General features: G+C 36.8%; 3 protein-coding genes across 5 annotated transcripts in view; 2 read left to right on the top strand and 1 right to left on the bottom strand.

Moving 5' to 3' along the window:
* The window catches only part of LOC131311412 (aldehyde dehydrogenase family 7 member B4), a 57,084-nt gene that overhangs the window by 20,097 nt on the left and 17,485 nt on the right, over nucleotides 1–19,502 (top strand). The gene's annotated exons all lie outside the window — the stretch shown is intronic.
* Nucleotides 7,025–8,851, bottom strand: LOC131311416 (S-protein homolog 5-like). The gene is made up of 2 exons (XM_058338878.1): nucleotides 8,640–8,851; nucleotides 7,025–7,395 (listed from the first exon to the last, which is right to left on the bottom strand). The coding sequence occupies exons 1-2, from the start codon at nucleotides 8,720–8,722 to the stop codon at nucleotides 7,077–7,079; spliced, it is 402 nt and encodes a 133-aa protein (XP_058194861.1). The 5' UTR covers nucleotides 8,723–8,851; the 3' UTR covers nucleotides 7,025–7,076.
* On the top strand, nucleotides 13,046–17,879 carry LOC131311415 (sm-like protein LSM1B). Of its 3 annotated transcripts, none has more exons than XM_058338877.1 (5): nucleotides 13,046–13,683; nucleotides 15,233–15,301; nucleotides 15,405–15,520; nucleotides 15,609–15,671; nucleotides 17,296–17,879. In XM_058338877.1, exons 1-5 carry the CDS (start codon nucleotides 13,623–13,625, stop codon nucleotides 17,371–17,373), a joined length of 387 nt encoding a protein of 128 aa, XP_058194860.1. In that variant the 5' UTR covers nucleotides 13,046–13,622; the 3' UTR covers nucleotides 17,374–17,879. The 3 variants fall into 3 exon arrangements, with proteins under 3 accessions (XP_058194860.1, XP_058194858.1, XP_058194859.1); XM_058338876.1 differs by having other exon boundaries at nucleotides 13,049–13,475; nucleotides 13,514–13,683; nucleotides 15,609–17,879; XM_058338875.1 differs by having other exon boundaries at nucleotides 15,609–17,879.

Raw genomic sequence — 19,502 nt, forward strand, 5'->3', positions numbered from 1 at the left:
TCACATAGTACATCAAATTAATTAACTTAGCACCCGGCCGTTTGTTTCATCAGATATGAGTAGTATCAAATTGAATTACTTACGGAGATCAAATGTCCTTGAAGTAGTTCTTGGGGGAATTGAATAGCAATCGAACATATAATAATTAAACTCAAAAAAGGTGAAATAGCAATATATAGGGGGTTCAATATTAATTATTAATCCCATTATTCTAATTAGTTTGATAGGATTTCCTAGCCTATGAGAGTACTACTACATATTCTTTCAATATTAGTCCTATCAAACAAAAGGACCCGTACGTACGTATGACCTATAACATCAAGAACAATTAATAGCTAATGCCTCATTGTATTCGTCTTGGAAATATGGGCTGATTAAACAAAAACCAATAGTAAAATGCTAAACAGAAAATAAAAAAGAGGAAGTAATAACCGCGCGTCGTACCGTGTCAAAAATATAAACTTATAAAAACTTAGTTAAACTATTACTTCGTAGAATAGTGTGGTCAAGACCGAGTGTCGACCTGCAGAGACAAATTGGCTGAGTTACTCTAAATTCGATTAACTTCTAGCCTAATTCGGAAAGAAAGAGTTTGATTGATTGGTTTGATTGTTTTAAGAAACTAATTGAACTAAAGCAAGTAATTAATTAAAAGGGTTTGGAAACAATGGGAGAAAAGTCTAGGGTTTAGAATCCACGCCAATTGCATAACCATGTGTTGTATAGACCGGGTTAACACTCGAATCGCAAATCACTATCGCTAGGGCTTGCAATCCCTCTTGATAGTGGCCAAGTAAATTTTTACTATCTGCCAACCGGCATGGCCTATCCCACAGCATGGACCGTCTCACTAGCGCGGTCTAGCCGCCTAACAGCATGGTCCATCTCATGAATATAATCTATCACAGTCAGTCACCCGGATTGAGAACAATGAAAACCATTATGTGAACGGTATTTGAAAACCAAGGAAACAAATACTCAACCGATAAAAAGAATTAAAAACCATTCCATTGATATCATATTGATATCATAGAAGGAGTTCTTGAACACATAATATGATTCAAATAAAAACCCTAATCTATACGAAAGAACAAGGTTACTTGGTGTAGGGCTTCATCCTTTCTCTAGACAAGGGATTTAGCCGGTCATGAAGAAGAAAGATCCGCTTGAAATTGAAGAACACATGAAGTTCGCGATGTTTTTTTCCTTCTCTTGCCTCTCTCCCTCGTGGCTGGAAAAGAACGTTTTTATAAATAATAACCTAGGGCTTGCTTTTATAGTTTTTCCTTCCAAAATTACACTTTAAAAACGGAATACAAATTCCTGTACACTGCTCGATGGTTCGGACCAGGAATAAGGCGGTCCGGTTGAGAAAAACAAATTGCTTAGATTCAGTGCCAGCCTTGGTGGTCCGGACCAGAAATCCCTTATAGTCCGGACCAGATTATTTGCTCCTCTCCTCGCTATTGACCCCTCCGGAATATCATTAACTCTTGATTCTTACTCCAAATCATTCTCGAATGCTCCGTAAGCCCTAAATTCCCACAAACCAACTTAACCTCGTCAAAAAACATTAAATAGGACCGACAAGACCTATGTTAAGGGAGTTAAATGGGTGCTTTTCAGCACCTATCAAGTAACAATAGGATATCTTATGGATATATGTTGTACTTAATGAGTCATTAGAATGATTCAACAAATATAAACAATTTTTGAAGTGCTTCATGTGCTGATTAGGACCCATGCGAGGAGGATATTCTTACAAAATGCCTTTCTAAACATTCTGCGTGTGTGTTCTTTTCTTAGAGAGCTTTTCTTTTCTTTCTTTGTTTCTCTACCCTATAATGGGCTTATTTCTTGAGTTGTTGAGTTTGGTTGTCTCGTGGACTCTTATAATTAATGTAGTGTCTCGGATTTGTACTTAGGCCCCATTCCCGAACTCAAAACAAGTACTTATTTTTTAAGAATGTAATTTCAAGCTCAAAAATCATTTGTTTACGCAAATAATTTTTCTATTAATATAGATCTTATTTGATAGATTTCATTGAGATCTTTTAAAAGGTGCAAAAAAAATTGAAAAATTATTTTTCATTTACATTATTTTTTAGTTTGAAAATGTGAAATTAACTGCTTATTTTTTAAGAAGATTTCTGGAACGGGGCCTAAGTACTTTATTTCTGATGTAAAATGATCTCTTCTATCGATTGAAAAAAAAAAAAAAAAATCTTCGTGGCCCACATTTTAAAAATACTTCACTAAATTCCAATTCATCGTAAATGAAGGAATGATATTTTAGTGGAGGATCTGAGATTCTCTAATTCATTCGAGCTGGTGTTTTTAAATCGATGTCAAGTTGAATCACCAATAGATCGAAGCCACGAAGACCCAAATTTAAAAAATGTTAAAAGATAGCAGCCAAACCATGGGTACGCCAGATGTACACCTGCTTCTGTGGGACCTATTTCAGAGTCCCAAATGAATTATATATTAGAGCTGTTGAATTAATCTGTTTAACATTCTTTTTAAAGGATTCCTTTACAAATTTAGCTCCTTTGCATAATGTTGAGGGCTTGATCAATTCACTCAACTTTTGCCCAGTGGAAATTCAGGGACAAATCAATTAAGCTCTTATCGATATTCAAATGAGCTGATTTTTTTTTTTATAAAAGATTTCTTATAAAAATATTTTAAACAAATCGAACGGCGTTGATCATTTGTGCACACATCGATTTGGTGTCCACTAAATGGTGAGCCAATGGTTTTTTTTTTTTTTTTGTGTAATTAAAGTAGTGTACCAATGGCCTTTTTGTAAAGCAAAATAATGAGTTGGTGGGCTATGTTGGTTTATTATGTATGATTGAGTGCAATAGTGCCTTGTGATAGGTGTGCATTAGTCCATGCATGTCATGGTCACCGGGTCCAAATCAAATGGAGTACTCCTACAATGTGATTTAAAAGAGAAGTCATGTAAGTTATGCTAGTCCATATCCAATAACACAAGTGGTTTGTGATTTGTGACACTTCTACATCAAGGTACGTACAGCTGCTTACAAAGGCAATTACCATTTTTGATGTAGCGAGTAATCATTCAGTGGTGTCCACTTCAATTAACATGTTTGATGTGGTAGGGTCTAGCGAGTAATCATTCAGCGGTGTCCACTTCAACACGTTTGATGTGGTAGGGGCCGGGGTTTATCTCGACCATATATAATCTGACCCATTTATTGTTCATGTCATTGTGTCATGTCGTTTTTTATTCGTGTCAAGTCCATATATGCATGTGTCAATGAAATTATTTGTAATTAATGATATCAAATGTTTAGTATGAAGTTATTAGAGTTTTTTTTTTTTAATCCAGTTCAAGCAATCTTGTGAATCCAGTACCGTATCAGATGGTACCCTATCTGGTCTCCAAGCAATTGTCCGGCGGAAGTCCGACGTTTGAGCACCTCCTTCCACTGCTGAAGAGTTCAGATGACGGTCGAGTCTTTTTAGTTTTCCTGAATCTTCAATTATGACTTTAATTAGGTTTTTTTGGGAAGGAACACAAGGGTGGGTCATGGGTGCAGTGGAAGACAGAACTGTATAACTCTTTGGCCGCGGTTCACCCACATCCATTTGAGTATATTCTCATACGTTTTTTTACTTTATATTATTATTTTGTTCTTTTGTTGTCATGTTTTGTAATTGTAGTTTTTCATTTATATTAAATGAAGGCTAAGTCTTCAACTATGTTTCAACATTCAATTTTTAATAACGAAATTTTTTAAAAAGGAATTTAAAACGGTACCCGGTAATATGCCGGTACTAGTACGTACCGTACCATTGACCAAAATAGTACTATGTCTGATACAGTATCCAAAACCTTGAGTTCAAGAGTAATTCCATCATACTAATAATACCTATCAGATAAAGTTCTTCTTCATATATACAAAAATAGTATCGATAGTTTTCTATATTCTAAGAGCTAGCGATTCGCATTTTTTTAGTTTCTTCTAAGTTGACTTAAGTGCAACCAAAATGACCACATTAACCTCTAATATAAGAGAAAACGCCGGCTATATCATGAACTTAGATATCGAGAATCACCAAACAAACCAATCAATCGCGGGTCTTCAACTTCTTCCAGCCGCTTATTCAACCAATGATAGTGAACAAGAGTCCAGGGACGGAAGTAAATAGCCAGTAGAAAATAACGGCAGCATTGTGTCGCCTCTTTGTCATCAATTCAACGCATTAGAGTTGTCGCATTTGCAGTTGGGGACGATGGAGATGAAGGGTTTGAGGAGGCCCGTGAGTGATCTCATGACTTGGGAGAGAAGAAAAGGGGGATAAAACCGTTATGAGGAATGGAGATAATATATATTAGCTGATGATAAGAGAAGAGAAAGACTTGGGAGAGGAGGAAAATAGGCGAGAACTGTTGTGGGATTGAAGGATCTAGAGGTGAGATTACACACCACGGGCAAATCATACTTTCTCTCTCCGTTCATGTCTTTGCCAAAAAAAAGAATGGCGATATCTTTTTAATTTTTCTTTTTGGTTAAAGAGGTGCTGCATTACAAGAGGTACTAGCTCTTGTAGAATGACGATATCTACGAGGGCTAGTAAATCATGAAATCTTAATTTCTCAAAAGTTGCTAAATAAGCATTGTAAATTAAATTACTAGTAAGATTTCATTCAAATGCCCAATTTGTAATTATTGCAACACTACACCATTTCCATACATACAACAAACGCCCCACGTGGACCACTTATTTATTAAACACCATACAAGACCAATTCTCAGGAGACTAATTATGATTTCAAGAATCGTCTAATTAAAGTTTACATACTGCATGTATATATAATCACAAACCCCGTCCGATGTTATATATATATGATCATTTCCATGTATGGTTTGAGGAGATAGCTAGAGTCAAGGCGTCACATCGATCTTTTAGCTAGCTAGGGTATGGTACTGTCATGATCAAGTCAAGCATCGATTCTTTATTTCTCGGTTCAAAAATCGCCACCAAAGATATATATTTAGGATGGAACCAAAATTGTCCTGAGCAACAAGATCATTTTCATGACAAAAACAACTATAGTACTAATTACATTTAAACCATACGTCCAGGTGGAAGTGAACATTAATCGTAGACAGTAATAACTAAGCTAGCTAGAGTCAAGGCGACACATCGATCCTTTAGCTAGCTAGGGTATAGTACTGTCATGATCAAGTCAAGCATCGATCCTTTATTTCTCGGTTCAAAAATCGCCACCAAAGATATTTAGGATGGAACCAAAATTGTCCTAAGCAACAAGATCATTTTCATGACAAAAACAACTACCGTACTAATTACATTTAAACCATACGTCCAGGTGGAAGTGAACATTAATCGTAGACAGTAATAACTAAGCTAGCTAGAGTCAAGGCGACACATCGATCCTTTAGCTAGCTAGGGTATAGTACTGTCATGATCAAGTCAAGCATCGATCTTTTATTTCTCGGTTCAAAAATCGTCACCAAAGATATATATTTAGGATGGAACCAAAATTGTCCTGAGCAACAAGAGCATTTTCATGACAAAAACAACTACAGTAGTACTAATTACATTAATTTAAACCATACGTCCAGGTGGAAGTGAACATTAATCGTAGACAGTAATAACTAAGCTAGCTAGTTTCAGCAGTGGCGGTTGAACTAGCAAGGGTGGGCCGATTTGGGGCTGTACATTTCTTAGGAGTTGAATTTGGGATCGAATAAGGGTGGGCTGATTTGGGATTGTTCGAATCTGCGACTGTTTTTAGGGGTTATTTTGGGGCTATTTAATTAAAGAGCAGTTTTAGGGTTGGTTATTTTGGTGTTTTAAAATTTCACCTAGTCGGTTAAGCCTATATATATATATATATGGCCTTTTACAAGTAGTCTGAACTTGCGTTAGTATATATAGTAGTTTGAGATGTGAACACAAAAAAACACTTCAACGGGAAAAAAAGAAAAGAAAGGTAATTACACTAATTAAGGGCTGTGGAGCTCGATCTTCTCTTCCTTTTCCAAGACATGATCAGAGAACATCAATAAGGCCCCGTTCTGCTTTCTCCCAAAACTTTTTTTTTTCAAAAATATGTAATTTCAAACTCAAATATAACAAAAATAAAAAATAATTTTTCAATTTTTTTCCATCGTTTAAAAGATCTATTAAATAAGATCCATATTGGTAGAAAAATTATTTGCGTAAATACATGATTTTTGAGCTTGCAAAACATTCTTTTTTCTAACCTTTCTTTTACTGTTGAAATGGAATGGTTTCTAAACTTATTTCAATAGATTTGTACTGCTGAGAGAGAGCAAATCGCAATTAAATTAAAGTACACATCGGTCATTTTTTGGGGTAATCATATATGTTGAGTAAGTTCATTTTTGTCCAAAAATAAATTGTCATTGCTGATAAAGATCGAAGTCGGTTGTTAGGTCTTGCATCCCATTACCAATCATTCAAACTATATATACTTATCTATTCCATTCAAATTAGTAGTACACGCGCGCGCAGCCATGCATGCTTCTTTCTTAATTTGGAACCCGGCCAATTAATTAAGTAGGAATATATGGCACCAGAAGAGATTGATTAATTATACGTACGTACGTACGTACGTACTCCAATAAAGTCATAATTAATAAATCCCCATTTGGATTCTTGGGGCCATGTAAATTGTGTGTGTGCATTCCCGGCCAAATCATCATCATCGATCTCTTGGCTGAAAATGAGCACACAATTGGGTACGTACGGTGGTTAGGAAATTAAATCGATAGCTCTTGATATGAACCACACTGTAACCCCAATTAAGTACTCCACTACTTGGGCAAATGATCGAGGTGAAATTGCAGGACAATTCAAGGCAAATGATGTAAATTTCATTGTTTGGTAAAAAGTCAATTACGGAGAAGAACAGTCTAGAGATCAACAAATTATTTAATAAAATTAAAATGGATATCTTCGATTTAACTTATATAGATCCATAAGGCGAAAATTCATCGCAACGACTCATGCATTAATTAGTGACCATATATATAATCACAACAAACTAGTAATCATGCCCAGAGATTCATTAGCTCCCAAGACTTTTGATTTCCGCTAACATAGAAACCGTCTGGTCTTACCTCCCAATAGCAAGTTCTATGACCCTTGGAAGTCATAAGACAGTAATCGTAATTGATGCTACTATCATAGACATTAAATACTCTAGTTTTGGAGCCCCAATAGAAATGACAAAAAAATAGAGTTGTTCCCCAAAAGTTTCGGTTGAAACTCCAACGGAGGTCTTGACCAGTATGGAGAGTATGGTATCCAATATCATCATCCTTAGATTGACAACGAAGATTCAATGGTGTGGGCTTGTCTGGCACACGACTAAAGATTTGAACCGAAGTATCACCAGAAATTGCATGACCAAAGAAAAATGTTAGGATGAGTAAAGGAAGGAAAAATCGAAGCATTGAGCCTTCTGAAATATATATATGTATATATATATATATATATATATATATATCTATCTATATATACGGGACGGTTCAATGGACAACTATTTAGACACCTAAAAAAACACCTCAAATCTCAATCACATAGTTCCAGATCAAATTTTTATGATCCGAACCGTTCAATGTGTGCAGAATATGATTTTAAGGGTGCCCAAAAGAAATTAGCAAAAAAAATGACCAGGAAGTGCTTGTTTTAAGCAGTTTTTAATTGAAACGTTCATTAAATCTAAACTAAAAACTGCTCAGATCTAGCCCTTTTCAGTCTTTTTTTTTCTGATTTCTTTAGGTTCCCTTAAAATCATGTTCTTATCACTTTGAGCGGGTCAGATCATCAAAATTTGATCGGAAACTATGAGGTGTTTTTTTAGGTGTTTAAATAATTGTCCATTGAACCGCCCCGATATATATATCAAAATGATGGTTGTTTTTTTTTTTAAAGACTCTCATCCTCACCTCATAATTATAATACACACACACACACACACACACACATATATATATATATATATATATATATATAGACGCACATGCATTCGATTTTGACCACCCACCTAAAAGTAGGTGAATATTACTCACCTTCCTTATATTGGGTGATTCTAACTTGTAGAACTTACTTCGTTCAACGAATTTCACACTATAACTTTATCTTCCTCGATCTATACTTTCCTCATTCCTAGCTTGTGTTTTTTTTTTTTTTCATTCAACGAATACTTCCATGAATCTACATCTAGATTTTTGACCATATATATAATGATCCTAAATCTTTATCATTTAGATGTACGTAGATTTTGGGTATCCAAATGGATTTCAGTAACTTCAGTGTTTTAATCCAAATTTAGGTCTCCAATTTTGGGAGCTTTATCGACTTGTCATGTGTACGTACTTGGAATATATGCAAGTGTTTTAGGATTCAGTCAATCTTCCACTATACACAAGCCATTTATATATAGCCTTTTATATTTCGTTAGAATTGAGCTATCAATTCTCAGGAATTACAAATCCTATTGTATCCAAGAGGAGCTTAAAGGAAATCGAACGAGATATTGTAACTAAATTGCAACAATGGGTGAAAATTGGAAAAATAGTTTTGTTGAATAAGGGATAGAGAGTTTATACCTAGCTGGTTGAGACGACCTTCGGGGGGAAAATAGTAGTAATAAATATGGTAATGTGACGATCGTAACCAACTCCACCTCCATAACTCATGATGCCCTTGATCCTACCTTGGATCTCCTGTTAGATTTTGTTTTTGCGCAAATTCGAAAGTAGGAGTACCAATTTGTTTCGAATATACAAGTTAGCTTTTGTTCCCACGAGGGAAGGAGCAGAAAAATTCCTGATTGTCCTTGAATAGAGGCAGCGTGGTCACTAATAACGCTTTTATGGGAGGTTCATGCATGCTAAAGAGTGTGTTTATTAATAACGCTTATTTTGACATAAGAATGCATAACTAATAAGGAATTGATGACATATATATTTGATTGAGCGATGCCGTTGAGCCCGCCAAGCAGAGGGTCAAGTGGTCAATCCAGTATTGTAAATCGTGATGTGCTTGGGTCGGCTTTAAAGTACACATCAGTCAATTTTTGTGGTGATCATGTCGAGAAGTTCATTTTTAATTTGTCCAAAAATAATTGTCATTGCTGATAAAGATCGAAGTCATCAGGTCTTACATCCCATTGCCAATCATTCAAACTATACTTATCTATACGAACTGTACTATATATACATAAGCGGAAATTATCAATGCTCTTGATGATCTAGATGAAGATGATTTTTTGGAGGAAGTTGATGATGATCTCGAGGAAGGAGCCCCTCTCTCTCTCTCTCTCTCTCTCTCTCTCTTGAATTTTAATTCCGGAGTTTGGCAGTGTTTTGGTTTGTTTCTCTAGGCGTTTTTTTTTTTTGTTTCCTTTGGGCTTGTGAGTTTTGGGTGCATGTTGTAGGGTATTTTAGCGGGTTTGAGGCCGGCTTTTGCTTTGCTTGTGGTGTTTAATTTGGTTAGCTTCTTGACATCTTTTTTTGGTTTAATTGGTTCTCGAGTGATCTTTTTTGCCGGTTTACCCGAGATCTGTTTAATCTTTGTATCCCTTCTCAAAGATTAATAAAATATTAGAAAAACAAAAACAAACTATACTTATCTATTCCGTTCAAATTAATTGTACGCGCGCAGCCATGCTTTTTCTTTCTTTGGAACCCAAGTAGGAATGGCACCAGAAGTAATTATACTCCAATAAAGTGAGCAGAATTAAATCCCCATTTGGATTCTTGGCCATTGTAAATTGTGTGCATTTTCAAATCATGATGACATGAACCACACTATAACCCGAAGTTGGGCAAATGAGGTGAAATAGCAGGACGATTCAAGGCAAATGATGTAAATTTCTTTGTTTGGTAATAAAAAGTCAATTACGAAGCAGCACAGTCTAGAGATCAACAAATTATTTAATATAATTAAACGGATATCTTCGATTTAACTTACAGATACATAAGATGATGATTCATATCACAACGACTCATGCATTGGGGATCATATATATAATCACAACAAACTAGCTAGTAATCATGCTCAGAGATTCATTAGCTCCCAAGACTTTTGATCTCCGCTAACATAGAAACCGTCTGGTCTTACCTCTCAGTAGCAAGTTCTATGACCCTTGGAAGTCATAAGACAGTAATCGTAATTGAGGCTACTATCGTAGACATTAAATACTCTAGTTTTGGAGCCCCAATAGAAATGACAAAAGTAGAGAGTTGTTCCCCAAAAGTTTCGGTTGAAACTCCAGTGGAGGTCTTGACCAGTATGAAGAGTATGGTATCCAATATCATTATCCTTAGATTGACAACGAAGATTCAATGGTGTGGGTTGGTCTGGCACACGACTAAAGATTTGAACAGAAGTATCACCAGAAATTGCATGACCAAAGAAAAAGGTTAGGACGAGTAAAGGAAGGAAAAATCGAAGCATTGTACCTCCTGAAAATATATCAAACTGATAGTTGTGTTTATTATGACTATCAATTTGATAGTTGAGTTTTTTTATGACTCACATCCTCACCTCATTAGAGTATGTAGATATATATATACACACACATGAGTTCGATTTTAACCATCCACCTAAGGATTCTAATTTTCGCGCTCCACAATTGACAGAGGCGTTCCACTTTTGTCTCCATCTGATGTGAGAAAGCCACAATTAATCGAAGGCACTCCACTTTTGTCTCCATCTGTTGTGAGAAGAAGCCACAATCAATTGGAGGCACTCCATTTTTGTCTCCATTTGGTGTGAGAAGCAACAATTGGGGGATGGTGCTGTGTAGTGTTGCGCACCGCACCGTGTTGCGCACCTTTGAGCCTTCGGATCGTGCATCTGACGGCTCGGATCTCATCTCGGCAATGAACGGCTCTCGATCGTTGGTTGCCGAGATGAGATCCGAGCCGTCGAATGCACAATCAGACGGCTCGGAGGTGTGCAGCATGGTGTTGTGCAGTGAGGTGCACAACACCAACCCGAAGTCCAAGAAGCAATCTGTTGCATGTGCAGCCCACCCCAAGCCAAAGGTCATTTTGCATATGGTTGTGTGGGACCCGCTAAGAAGTCCCGCACAAACCGATCCGAATTGTTTAATATTTTTTAAATAATTAGTCGAGTGATCTTGAAAAATTTTAGACCAATTATATTTTTTTTAGTAATTGATCTAACTAGCTCGTTCAATTTGTTTGGAATATAAAAGTTAGCTTTGTTCCCAAGAGTGCAGGAGTAGGAAAATTCCAGTTTGTTCTTGACAGAGGCAGCGTGTTCACTAATAACGTTTTTATGGGAGGTGCATGCATGCATGTTTACTAAAAAGTATGTTTATTAATAAATCCACAACGGTAATAATCAAAACTCCATAATCAAACTTAATAACCTCTACCTCTACATTGGTTTTTTTTGCATTCCTAACCAAAAAAATCTCACAATACACAATGCATATTTGTCCAATCGCAAATGAATTTCAATTACGCACCCGGCCACACTATTCCAATGTGGGGTGTTTTTTAATTATTGAGTTTTGAGTTTGGTTATTGAATTTTGGTTATTGGTAAAAGTTATTAAGTTTAGTTATGGAATGAATGAAACTTAATAACTTAACCAAATTTCAACAACAATGCTCAAAAAATATCTCACATTGTAATAAACAAAATTATATTTCGTAAGTCTTTTAGCAAAGAGAGATGCTACAACCACACCCATTTGCTTATTATAATATGGATACTCTTACAGTAGTATTTTTGACATAAGAATGCATAACTAATAAGAAATTGATGACATATTTGATTGAGTGATGTCATTGAGCCGGCCAAACAAAGAGTCAAGCGGTCAGTCCAATGGTAAATCATGATGTGCTTGAGTCGGGTTTAAGCGATCTGAAGAGGGCCAAAATGTTTTGGAATAAGTGTTCAGTAGATCCTTCACATTCGTGCTCAATTATTTCAACTTTATTAGCAAATTACGTGAAATGACGTACGTGTGGTTTGTAATAATAATAATAATAATAATACTAGTAGTAGTAGTAGTAGTAGTAGTACTATAAGTAAGATGATGACAAATGCAGTTTAATTTGATTCTCCAGATGTTTAATTAGTTTAGTCGATCGACCTCTTAATTAATTCGTTTGGTTGATTTTGTGGGTATGCTTGCATAAGGTGGTGTCCGATGCCTGGCCACCATATCACATAGGATACTCTACTCACCATCTAGGACTAGGAGTGGTGGTTCCATTCCTTTGTGCAACTGCATGCAACCAACATACAATTCTCATACATCTGACAGTTGAATTAATTTATTATTAAATATATTCTTCATTCACTTTGATTTGGCTTTGTTATTGTTATTGTTATTTGTCTTCAATTTTGTGCAATTTATCTTGTTTTAGTTGTATTAATTGCACACACGATAGGCTGTAATATTCTCTTATCAAAGCATTTTTGACGTGTTTTCAAAAAAAAAAAAAAAACTGCATGCAACCTTTTTGCCAGCTTTTAATTTAGAAAAAAAAAGGAAAGAAAAGAAAAAATAAAACCTTTTGGCCAGCTTTTCAACTTATCACTAATTATTTATTGCAGCCTACTACCGATCAATTCATCAATTGTTATATTAAATTTTCTTGTCGTTCATATAATTTTCCGTGTGTGTAGAAATAATTATACTAAGTATTACTTAAATTTCAATATTTTCCAAAAGTTTTTACTATTTCAGTCCAGACACGTCATCTATTCATTCTTAGTTTTATTGCATACTTACGAATTTAATCTAAACTGTTGTCACTCATCATTGTATCATGGAAATAATTCTCACACTTTCCTTTTTGATAGGTGCACTCTATTTTGTATTTTAGCACTAAAATAAAAGATAATAATTGAGTACATCTACAGAGTGTGAAAATTATTTTTCGAATTTTGATTGTTATCATGAAATAACGCTTCTTAAGAATATTTTCTTATTTATTTGTTTATTTCAAAAAAAATTCCCGTATGAAAGAGATGGCAGGAGTAGAGCCAAAAAAAAAAACACATCTTTTCAAAGCAAGAAACTCCGGAGACGCGAGCTCATGGGGAACTCCAAACCCTAAAATTTATCTTCCCAAATCCAATTCCCTCTTATTTGCCCTTGTTTTCTATCCCTTTCTCCTCCTTTTCTCTCGCTTTCCCTATCCCTCGTATTATTCTTTGTCGATATTCAACTTCTTCCTGTGAGATTGGATCTCAGTATTATTTCGAACCATTTAGTTCCATCAATCCGAATTAGTTAACCCAAAGTCGGCATCTTTTGTGCCTTTTTCGTTTTGGGTATTTAAGGGTTCTTCGAAATCTAGGGTTTTTAGATCTGAACAACAGTGCTCTCGAAGTTAGGTGTTTGATAAAGGGCTTCTTATTTGTGTAGTTAGTAGGTTTTGGGATGAGTTCGAGGTTTTAATTTAGGGTTTCTGTTAAGGATAGGGATTCAGCTTAGGTTTGGTGATAGGCATCAGATAGGGTCTGAGCCGCCAATGCAATTTGTTTCGATTTTGGAGGATTTTTCGGTGATTTTTAAGATACCGAAAAAGTTTCGGCTGAATGTCTTGGGCAGGACCAGAAGATATCTATCTATCTACTTCTCTTGCAAGCTATCTTGATAGTAAGCACTTCCCAGCAATTCTCTTTTAATTAAATTTTGATTTGGTGTTTGTGCTGTGAGTTAATTAGAATTGATAGTGGGTTTCTGGCTGGTTCAAACTCTTGTACTCGTATTAGGTCAGAAGTTGAATATCTTCTGTGCTGAATATTCGTTTTTGCCTGTTTTGACTTTTGAGTATGCAATATTTGTAGTATGTGAAAAGTTGTTAACTTCTTGTTTATCTAATGGAGAAGAATGGTATTAGCAAGTTATGGCGATGAAACATTATAGCGGCATTATCTTTGCGCATAAGGTGAGGTTGGTGGAAATCTGTTGAATATGATTTGATGTTTATCATTTACTTGGCTCTTGGATGTATCGTGTTCTTCTTTGATTGTACTTGCATGTTTGGTTGCAAAATCGTCCAACATAGAATGGTCTTTGTGCATGAATAGCTGAACCACAAATATGCTCACAAAATGAGGGATAAAGTTGGATTCTTGGAAAGAAATATGTTGGTCGATACGAGTGTTGGAAAGGAGTTCAATAGAATTCAACTTCATAGATAAAAAATTAAGAAGTATGTTTTGGGTTGGACTCTTATAGTGAGGAGCTATGCCTGTATTCGGATGTTGTGTTGCACACCACGTTCTTTGACATGTTTAGGGAATACTGGGCACACCTTGGACATGACCAGATGCGGTTACATTTTGTTTCTTGAATGTACACAACATGTCATGTATGGGCTGACATTAGTCGCAGATATAGGTTGGGTTTACAGTTCTGATTTGTTGTGTATAAGAATATGAAACGCAAGAAAAATGAGAGTTAAATGTAACATTTGTTTCATTTTAGTTCTCCAGTTTCCAAGCCGTTGGTTGTTCTAGCATAAACGTGTCAAATTTGATGGTTTCACATATCTTTGTTGCCGCGAAGTGTGTGTGTCTGCGTATGTGTGTGCTTTCAGGTGATAAAGAGTCCTGTAGGAAGAAATATTATTGATTTAGCTTTATATTTTACTGTAAAAAATACGAAAACTATGAATTGACTATTGAGTTGTTTTCACGCGGGAAAAAGTATTGTGGCTCTGCATATACACAGCTGAAAATGGTTGTGGGCGCTGTTAACAATTTTGATTACATAGAGCAATAAATTTTTGCTTGACCCAAATCTACATTAAACAAATGCTGGCATTTTCAGGCTCCACTGATTAGGGTGGTCATGCTACCTTTGCTGTTCTAGCCTAACTTTGTTTTTTCGTAATGGTTTCTACTGCCACACCCAATTTATTAGTTTCTGTCAACATGCAAAACATGTCATTAGTTCAGTAGTTTGTGTGCTGAAGTTCACACAGGGCTTTAACATTGCCAAGTGGAAAATTTCACCACCTTAGAGGATAATTATTATGCAATTTGGTCATTCACATGTCTTGTTTCCGATAATTGTAATAGTTTGGTTACAAGATCATGAGAATCCCAGCACCCTGTAGTTCTTTGGCATTTACTATTTGACCTCTTGATATTCTTTATGTACCTTTTTTTTATTGGCTTCTTTATGTACTTTTTTGCAGAGAAGCTTCTTATATTGCTGCGAGATGGTAGAAAGTTGTTGGGAATGCTTCGTTCTTTCGATCAATTTGGTACCATTTTTTTTTTTTTGTATTTTTGTTGTCCATTTAGTTTTCATATCCTTTTGTTTTTCACAGTGGTCTCTGGGCTGACAATTTCGGTATCTATTTTCAGCAAATGCTGTTCTAGAAGGTGCATGTGAGCGAGTTATTGTAGGTGAACTGTACTGTGACATTCCATTAGGTCTATATGTAATCCGTGGCGAGAATGTCGTTTTAATCGGCGAACTGGTATGAATTTAATTGTTGCATTCTCTTTGAATTGCTGTGTATAGTAACCAACCTTTGTGATTCTTAGAATCTCTTTCCGATTGTTTAGGACTTGGAAAAGGAGGAGCTTCCTTCACATATGACTCGCGTATCAGAGGCAGAGATAAAAAGGGTAAGTGTTATTTTTGGTGTCCTCAAACTGCATATATTTGGGAAGATTATTGAGTACCATGATGCACTGCCTGTTCTCTTGCTGAGGCACTTATCGTAGTCCTTTCTTGCATGATCCCACGTGATGTCTTGTGCAGTCGTGCTGGTGATTAAATCTTTTGGACATTTCTGTATGTCCTCCATTGTCGACAGAAGCAGACTCTCGTATTCTGTAGTCCACCTTTGAAGCTCAGACTTCTCTGCTTCCTATTACAGCATTCTATATGAATTTCAGCTATTAAGTAGAAACCAGTCAAGTTTTCTAGTCCTCATGCTGCCACTTACAAATTTTTACTTGTGTGTTATTAGCCTCGTTTAAGTTGCTCATCAATTATGTTATCAAACAGCTTCTGAGTGATGACTTGATGGAGGGTATGTGTGAAGCTAAATTATAAGTAATAGTTGTTAAAGCATCCAGCATTCCAACTCAAAACTAATTGGCTATGAGTGGAGAGGCTGGCTATGCTCATATACTATTTTGGAGGTCATGATTGACCAATGTATGACAAGCTCTAACCCTCCCCCGCACATACGGATCACAGCAAAACAAGGGTAATCAATCAAGAGAGTCTTGTCCCAAAGGCTAGCTCTGATACTATGGTACAACATCTAAGTGCCCTTCACTCCAAGAATAGTTGTCAAAAGTTTTATTGCATAATATTACATTATTAGCCAAAACCATCACACCATTTCTTAGGCTTCCGTGACTGACGTTTTGGTCATGGTAACCCTTTAGTAGGAAGCAAATTTGCATAAAGTTTCAATGATATGTCATACTTTATGTTGCACCAATCTGCAATGGAGATTCCAATCTCCCATTTGCCCACACTACCAGACATAAGACTCCTGACTAGCTAAAAGATATGGTTGGGACTTGGAAGAACCGATTGGGTTGGAGTTCTAACAATAGTGACGTGCTAAGCCTCTTCAGGACTTCCAAACTTGTTTAACATACATCTTCACGTGCGTGTCATGGGTCACACCTGAAGATGGTATGCAAGAGCTAGGCTTTTGGACAAGCCTCTCTTGGTTGATTACCCTATTGTTTGTGCCGAAAGTGCACCTTGTTTTGCTATGATCCCTATGTTATGGATCCTCTGTTTACCTCTCCATGTGCGGATCGGGGTTGCACGTGCGGGGGAGTGCTTGCCCCACAATGGTCAATTATAGCCTCCAAACTAGTATGTGAGCCAAGGCGGCCTCTACACTTATAGGCAAATGGTTATTAGTGGAGAAGCAGCCCAATATATTTTCTTTTGGAGGTTGTAATTAGCCAATGTGGTACGAGCTCTAACAATAGTGAGAGAGAAAATCGAGCATGGGAATTGAAAGATGGAAGGCATGTAATTCAACACCGTATATTAGGTCTATCTCTATCTAACTCTCCCAGCTTTGCAACGTGTGAAAGTGATTTGGAAAAGGATATCCAAAACCGCCAGTTTATACGACACTTCTGTACTCAGTCTGATGTGATGATCACCTTCTCCGGTATAATACACTAGTTCTTAAGTTTTTCTTTTCCCTTTTCTCGTTTCTTGTTCTCCATTCCTCCACCACAGCTGTTTGAAACCATGTACTTTTGACAGGCACAAAAAGCAGAAAGGGAGGCTACAGATCTCAAAGGTTCCATGAGAAAGAGGATGGAGTTCCTTGATATGGACTAATTTGTACGTCTACAACATCCAGTCCAGTGTTTTGCAAAGCCCATGCCATATCACCCGCAAATATTATCGCGGCTGGTGGATGTTGGGGTATTAAGAAGGGATGGATGGTTGTTTTGCCTCTCTCTCTCTCTCTCTCTCTCTCTCTCTCTCTCTAAGTAACTTTCTGTAACATTTACCAACTATTGATTTCACAAGGCTGAGAATGGGATATTCATATTTTCGGTGATTCAACTTCATCATAGCTTTCCCACTTCTAGTGGCGTTCTAAAGGAAGTGAAGCTGGAGAGACCACACAGAATTGGCTGGCGATCTTTGGTTCCATTTTTTAAGTATATGTGTACACGATCCTGGGTGGACTTCTGGTTTCAAAATAGGTGGTAGATTGTTGCGACAGGAAGGTGGCATTTGGCATTTTGATCCAATTGAGTTAAACATTGTAGTTCTTGTTTAGTCACTTGTACGTTTGTGATTGTTATTAGTGCTGTGATTTGGATAGGATCTGTTCATTTGCTTGTCCTGCCACATCCCTTTATGGTTTGTTTCAGTTAAAAGCTTGCCCTTCGAAAATTGGCCAAATATATTTATGTTTCTCATTCGAGAAAAAAGAAGTGAGAAATGTTTTGCAGTGTCCCTTTGTGTTCAAAATGGCAAGCTTGAGACCACAGAGAACTGGCCGGAAATCTTTGGTTCCAGTTTTAGTTGTGCGTAGTTGGTTCCAGGTTGATTTTGGTTTATAAATGTGGCAAATTGTTGAGATGGTGAGGTGGGGTTTGGCATTTTAGTCTATTTGAGTTTTTTTTACGAACAAGATACGTTGTTAGTAGTGATGTGCTGTGCATTGTTGGTAGTGCTCTTGGTTAGTAATTTGTTCGTTGGTTAGTCATCTATCGTTCATTGGCATGTCCTGCAACATCCCCTTCTGGTTTATTTTGCTTAAGAGCTCACATTTCCAATAGTGGCATTCTTGGTTAATGAAACACTACTCTGATCAAATGTTGTCTTGCATGCCCCGTAAGAGTTCAATATGGCGAGCCTGGAATACAGTTTTCATGGCTAGATACTTTCTTGTATTAAAGTGAGCCTGGAATACAGTTTTCATGGCTAGATACTTTCTTGTATTAAAGCGCAAAACCAATAAACCAACAGCACAGAGGCATACCCAGCATACATCCGAAGCAGAGGTCAAACTGGAAACGGTATCTACCAACGACCTCAATTGGGAGTCTGGGGCAAAGAGTAATGTCAGCTAGCTCTCATGATCTACACGGCCTTATTACCCTGAGAAGGTTACAACTTCCTCAGAGAGCATAGAAATTCTCTGATGCTTGCAGTGGTCTGCCTATATTGCACCCATCATCCCCCAAATCTGTTACACAGATAGCCAAGAGGAGAAATTTGCTAGTTCTATGGTTGATTGCAGAGCTCTTTAGCTATGAAAGGAGGAAGGATGCTTGCTAGTCCTGCTGCACAATCCAAGGCCAAAATGCAGTTTCAATGTAACATCGTCCTCTGCTTGGTTGGCTTGACATTTTAAGGGACAAAGAGTCGCTCACCATCATCAGCCTGGGCATATAACATGAGGAAATGTTGAAAATGAGATTGGCAAAGGACTAGGCCTTGGGATGAGCCAAGGAACTGGAGCTCAATGTTGGAGGCTTGAAAATCGGAACTCAGGTTCGAAAGATGCTTAAGTGACCGCGCCATTTTTAAGTAGGCGGTAACCCGTCATAACTTAAATAAGTAAAGAGTGCAAGACAACTACTTCTGCAATGACACAGAATTTTTTAAGTTTCTGAATAATGTTCCAATACCCCTTCAAAGTTTAAGAGCGATGTGAAATCTGTTATTGCAAAATACTCAATGAAGCTAGGCTACGCAAACACCTTAGCACTCCGTGGAAAACAAATATAATGCAAACAATTTATCGGCAAAACATTAAGTACTCAATCATGGAGTAATATCAGACATTAAATGAATTTGTAATGAACAATCCAATTAAAAAGTGCTAGGAACATAGACATTCAGACACACAGGATGTCTCTGGAGCCATTCCATATACGTGGATCCCAAGAATGCACTCTGGGATGGACGCATGTTGTTGTGCCCGAAGCATTGTGGTTACAGAAGAC

Source organism: Rhododendron vialii, chromosome 12a, assembly GCF_030253575.1.
Source record: "Rhododendron vialii isolate Sample 1 chromosome 12a, ASM3025357v1".
Taxonomy (NCBI): Eukaryota; Viridiplantae; Streptophyta; class Magnoliopsida; order Ericales; family Ericaceae; genus Rhododendron; species Rhododendron vialii.

Excerpts from the sequence above, each read along its gene's own strand:
- LOC131311416 (XM_058338878.1), bottom strand. The coding sequence starts at position 8,722 with ATGGAGGTGGAGTTGGTTACGATCGTCACATTACCATATTTATTACTA. Across the intron at positions 7,396-8,639 it reads AGGTCGTCTCAACCAGCTAG|TCGTGTGCCAGACAAGCCCA; the intron begins GTATAAACTCTC and ends TCAAATCTTTAG.
- LOC131311415 (XM_058338875.1), top strand. The coding sequence starts at position 13,623 with ATGTCTTGGGCAGGACCAGAAGATATCTATCTATCTACTTCTCTTGCA. Across the intron at positions 13,684-15,232 it reads TCTTGCAAGCTATCTTGATA|AGAAGCTTCTTATATTGCTG; the intron begins GTAAGCACTTCC and ends ACTTTTTTGCAG. Across the intron at positions 15,302-15,404 it reads TCGTTCTTTCGATCAATTTG|CAAATGCTGTTCTAGAAGGT; the intron begins GTACCATTTTTT and ends ATCTATTTTCAG.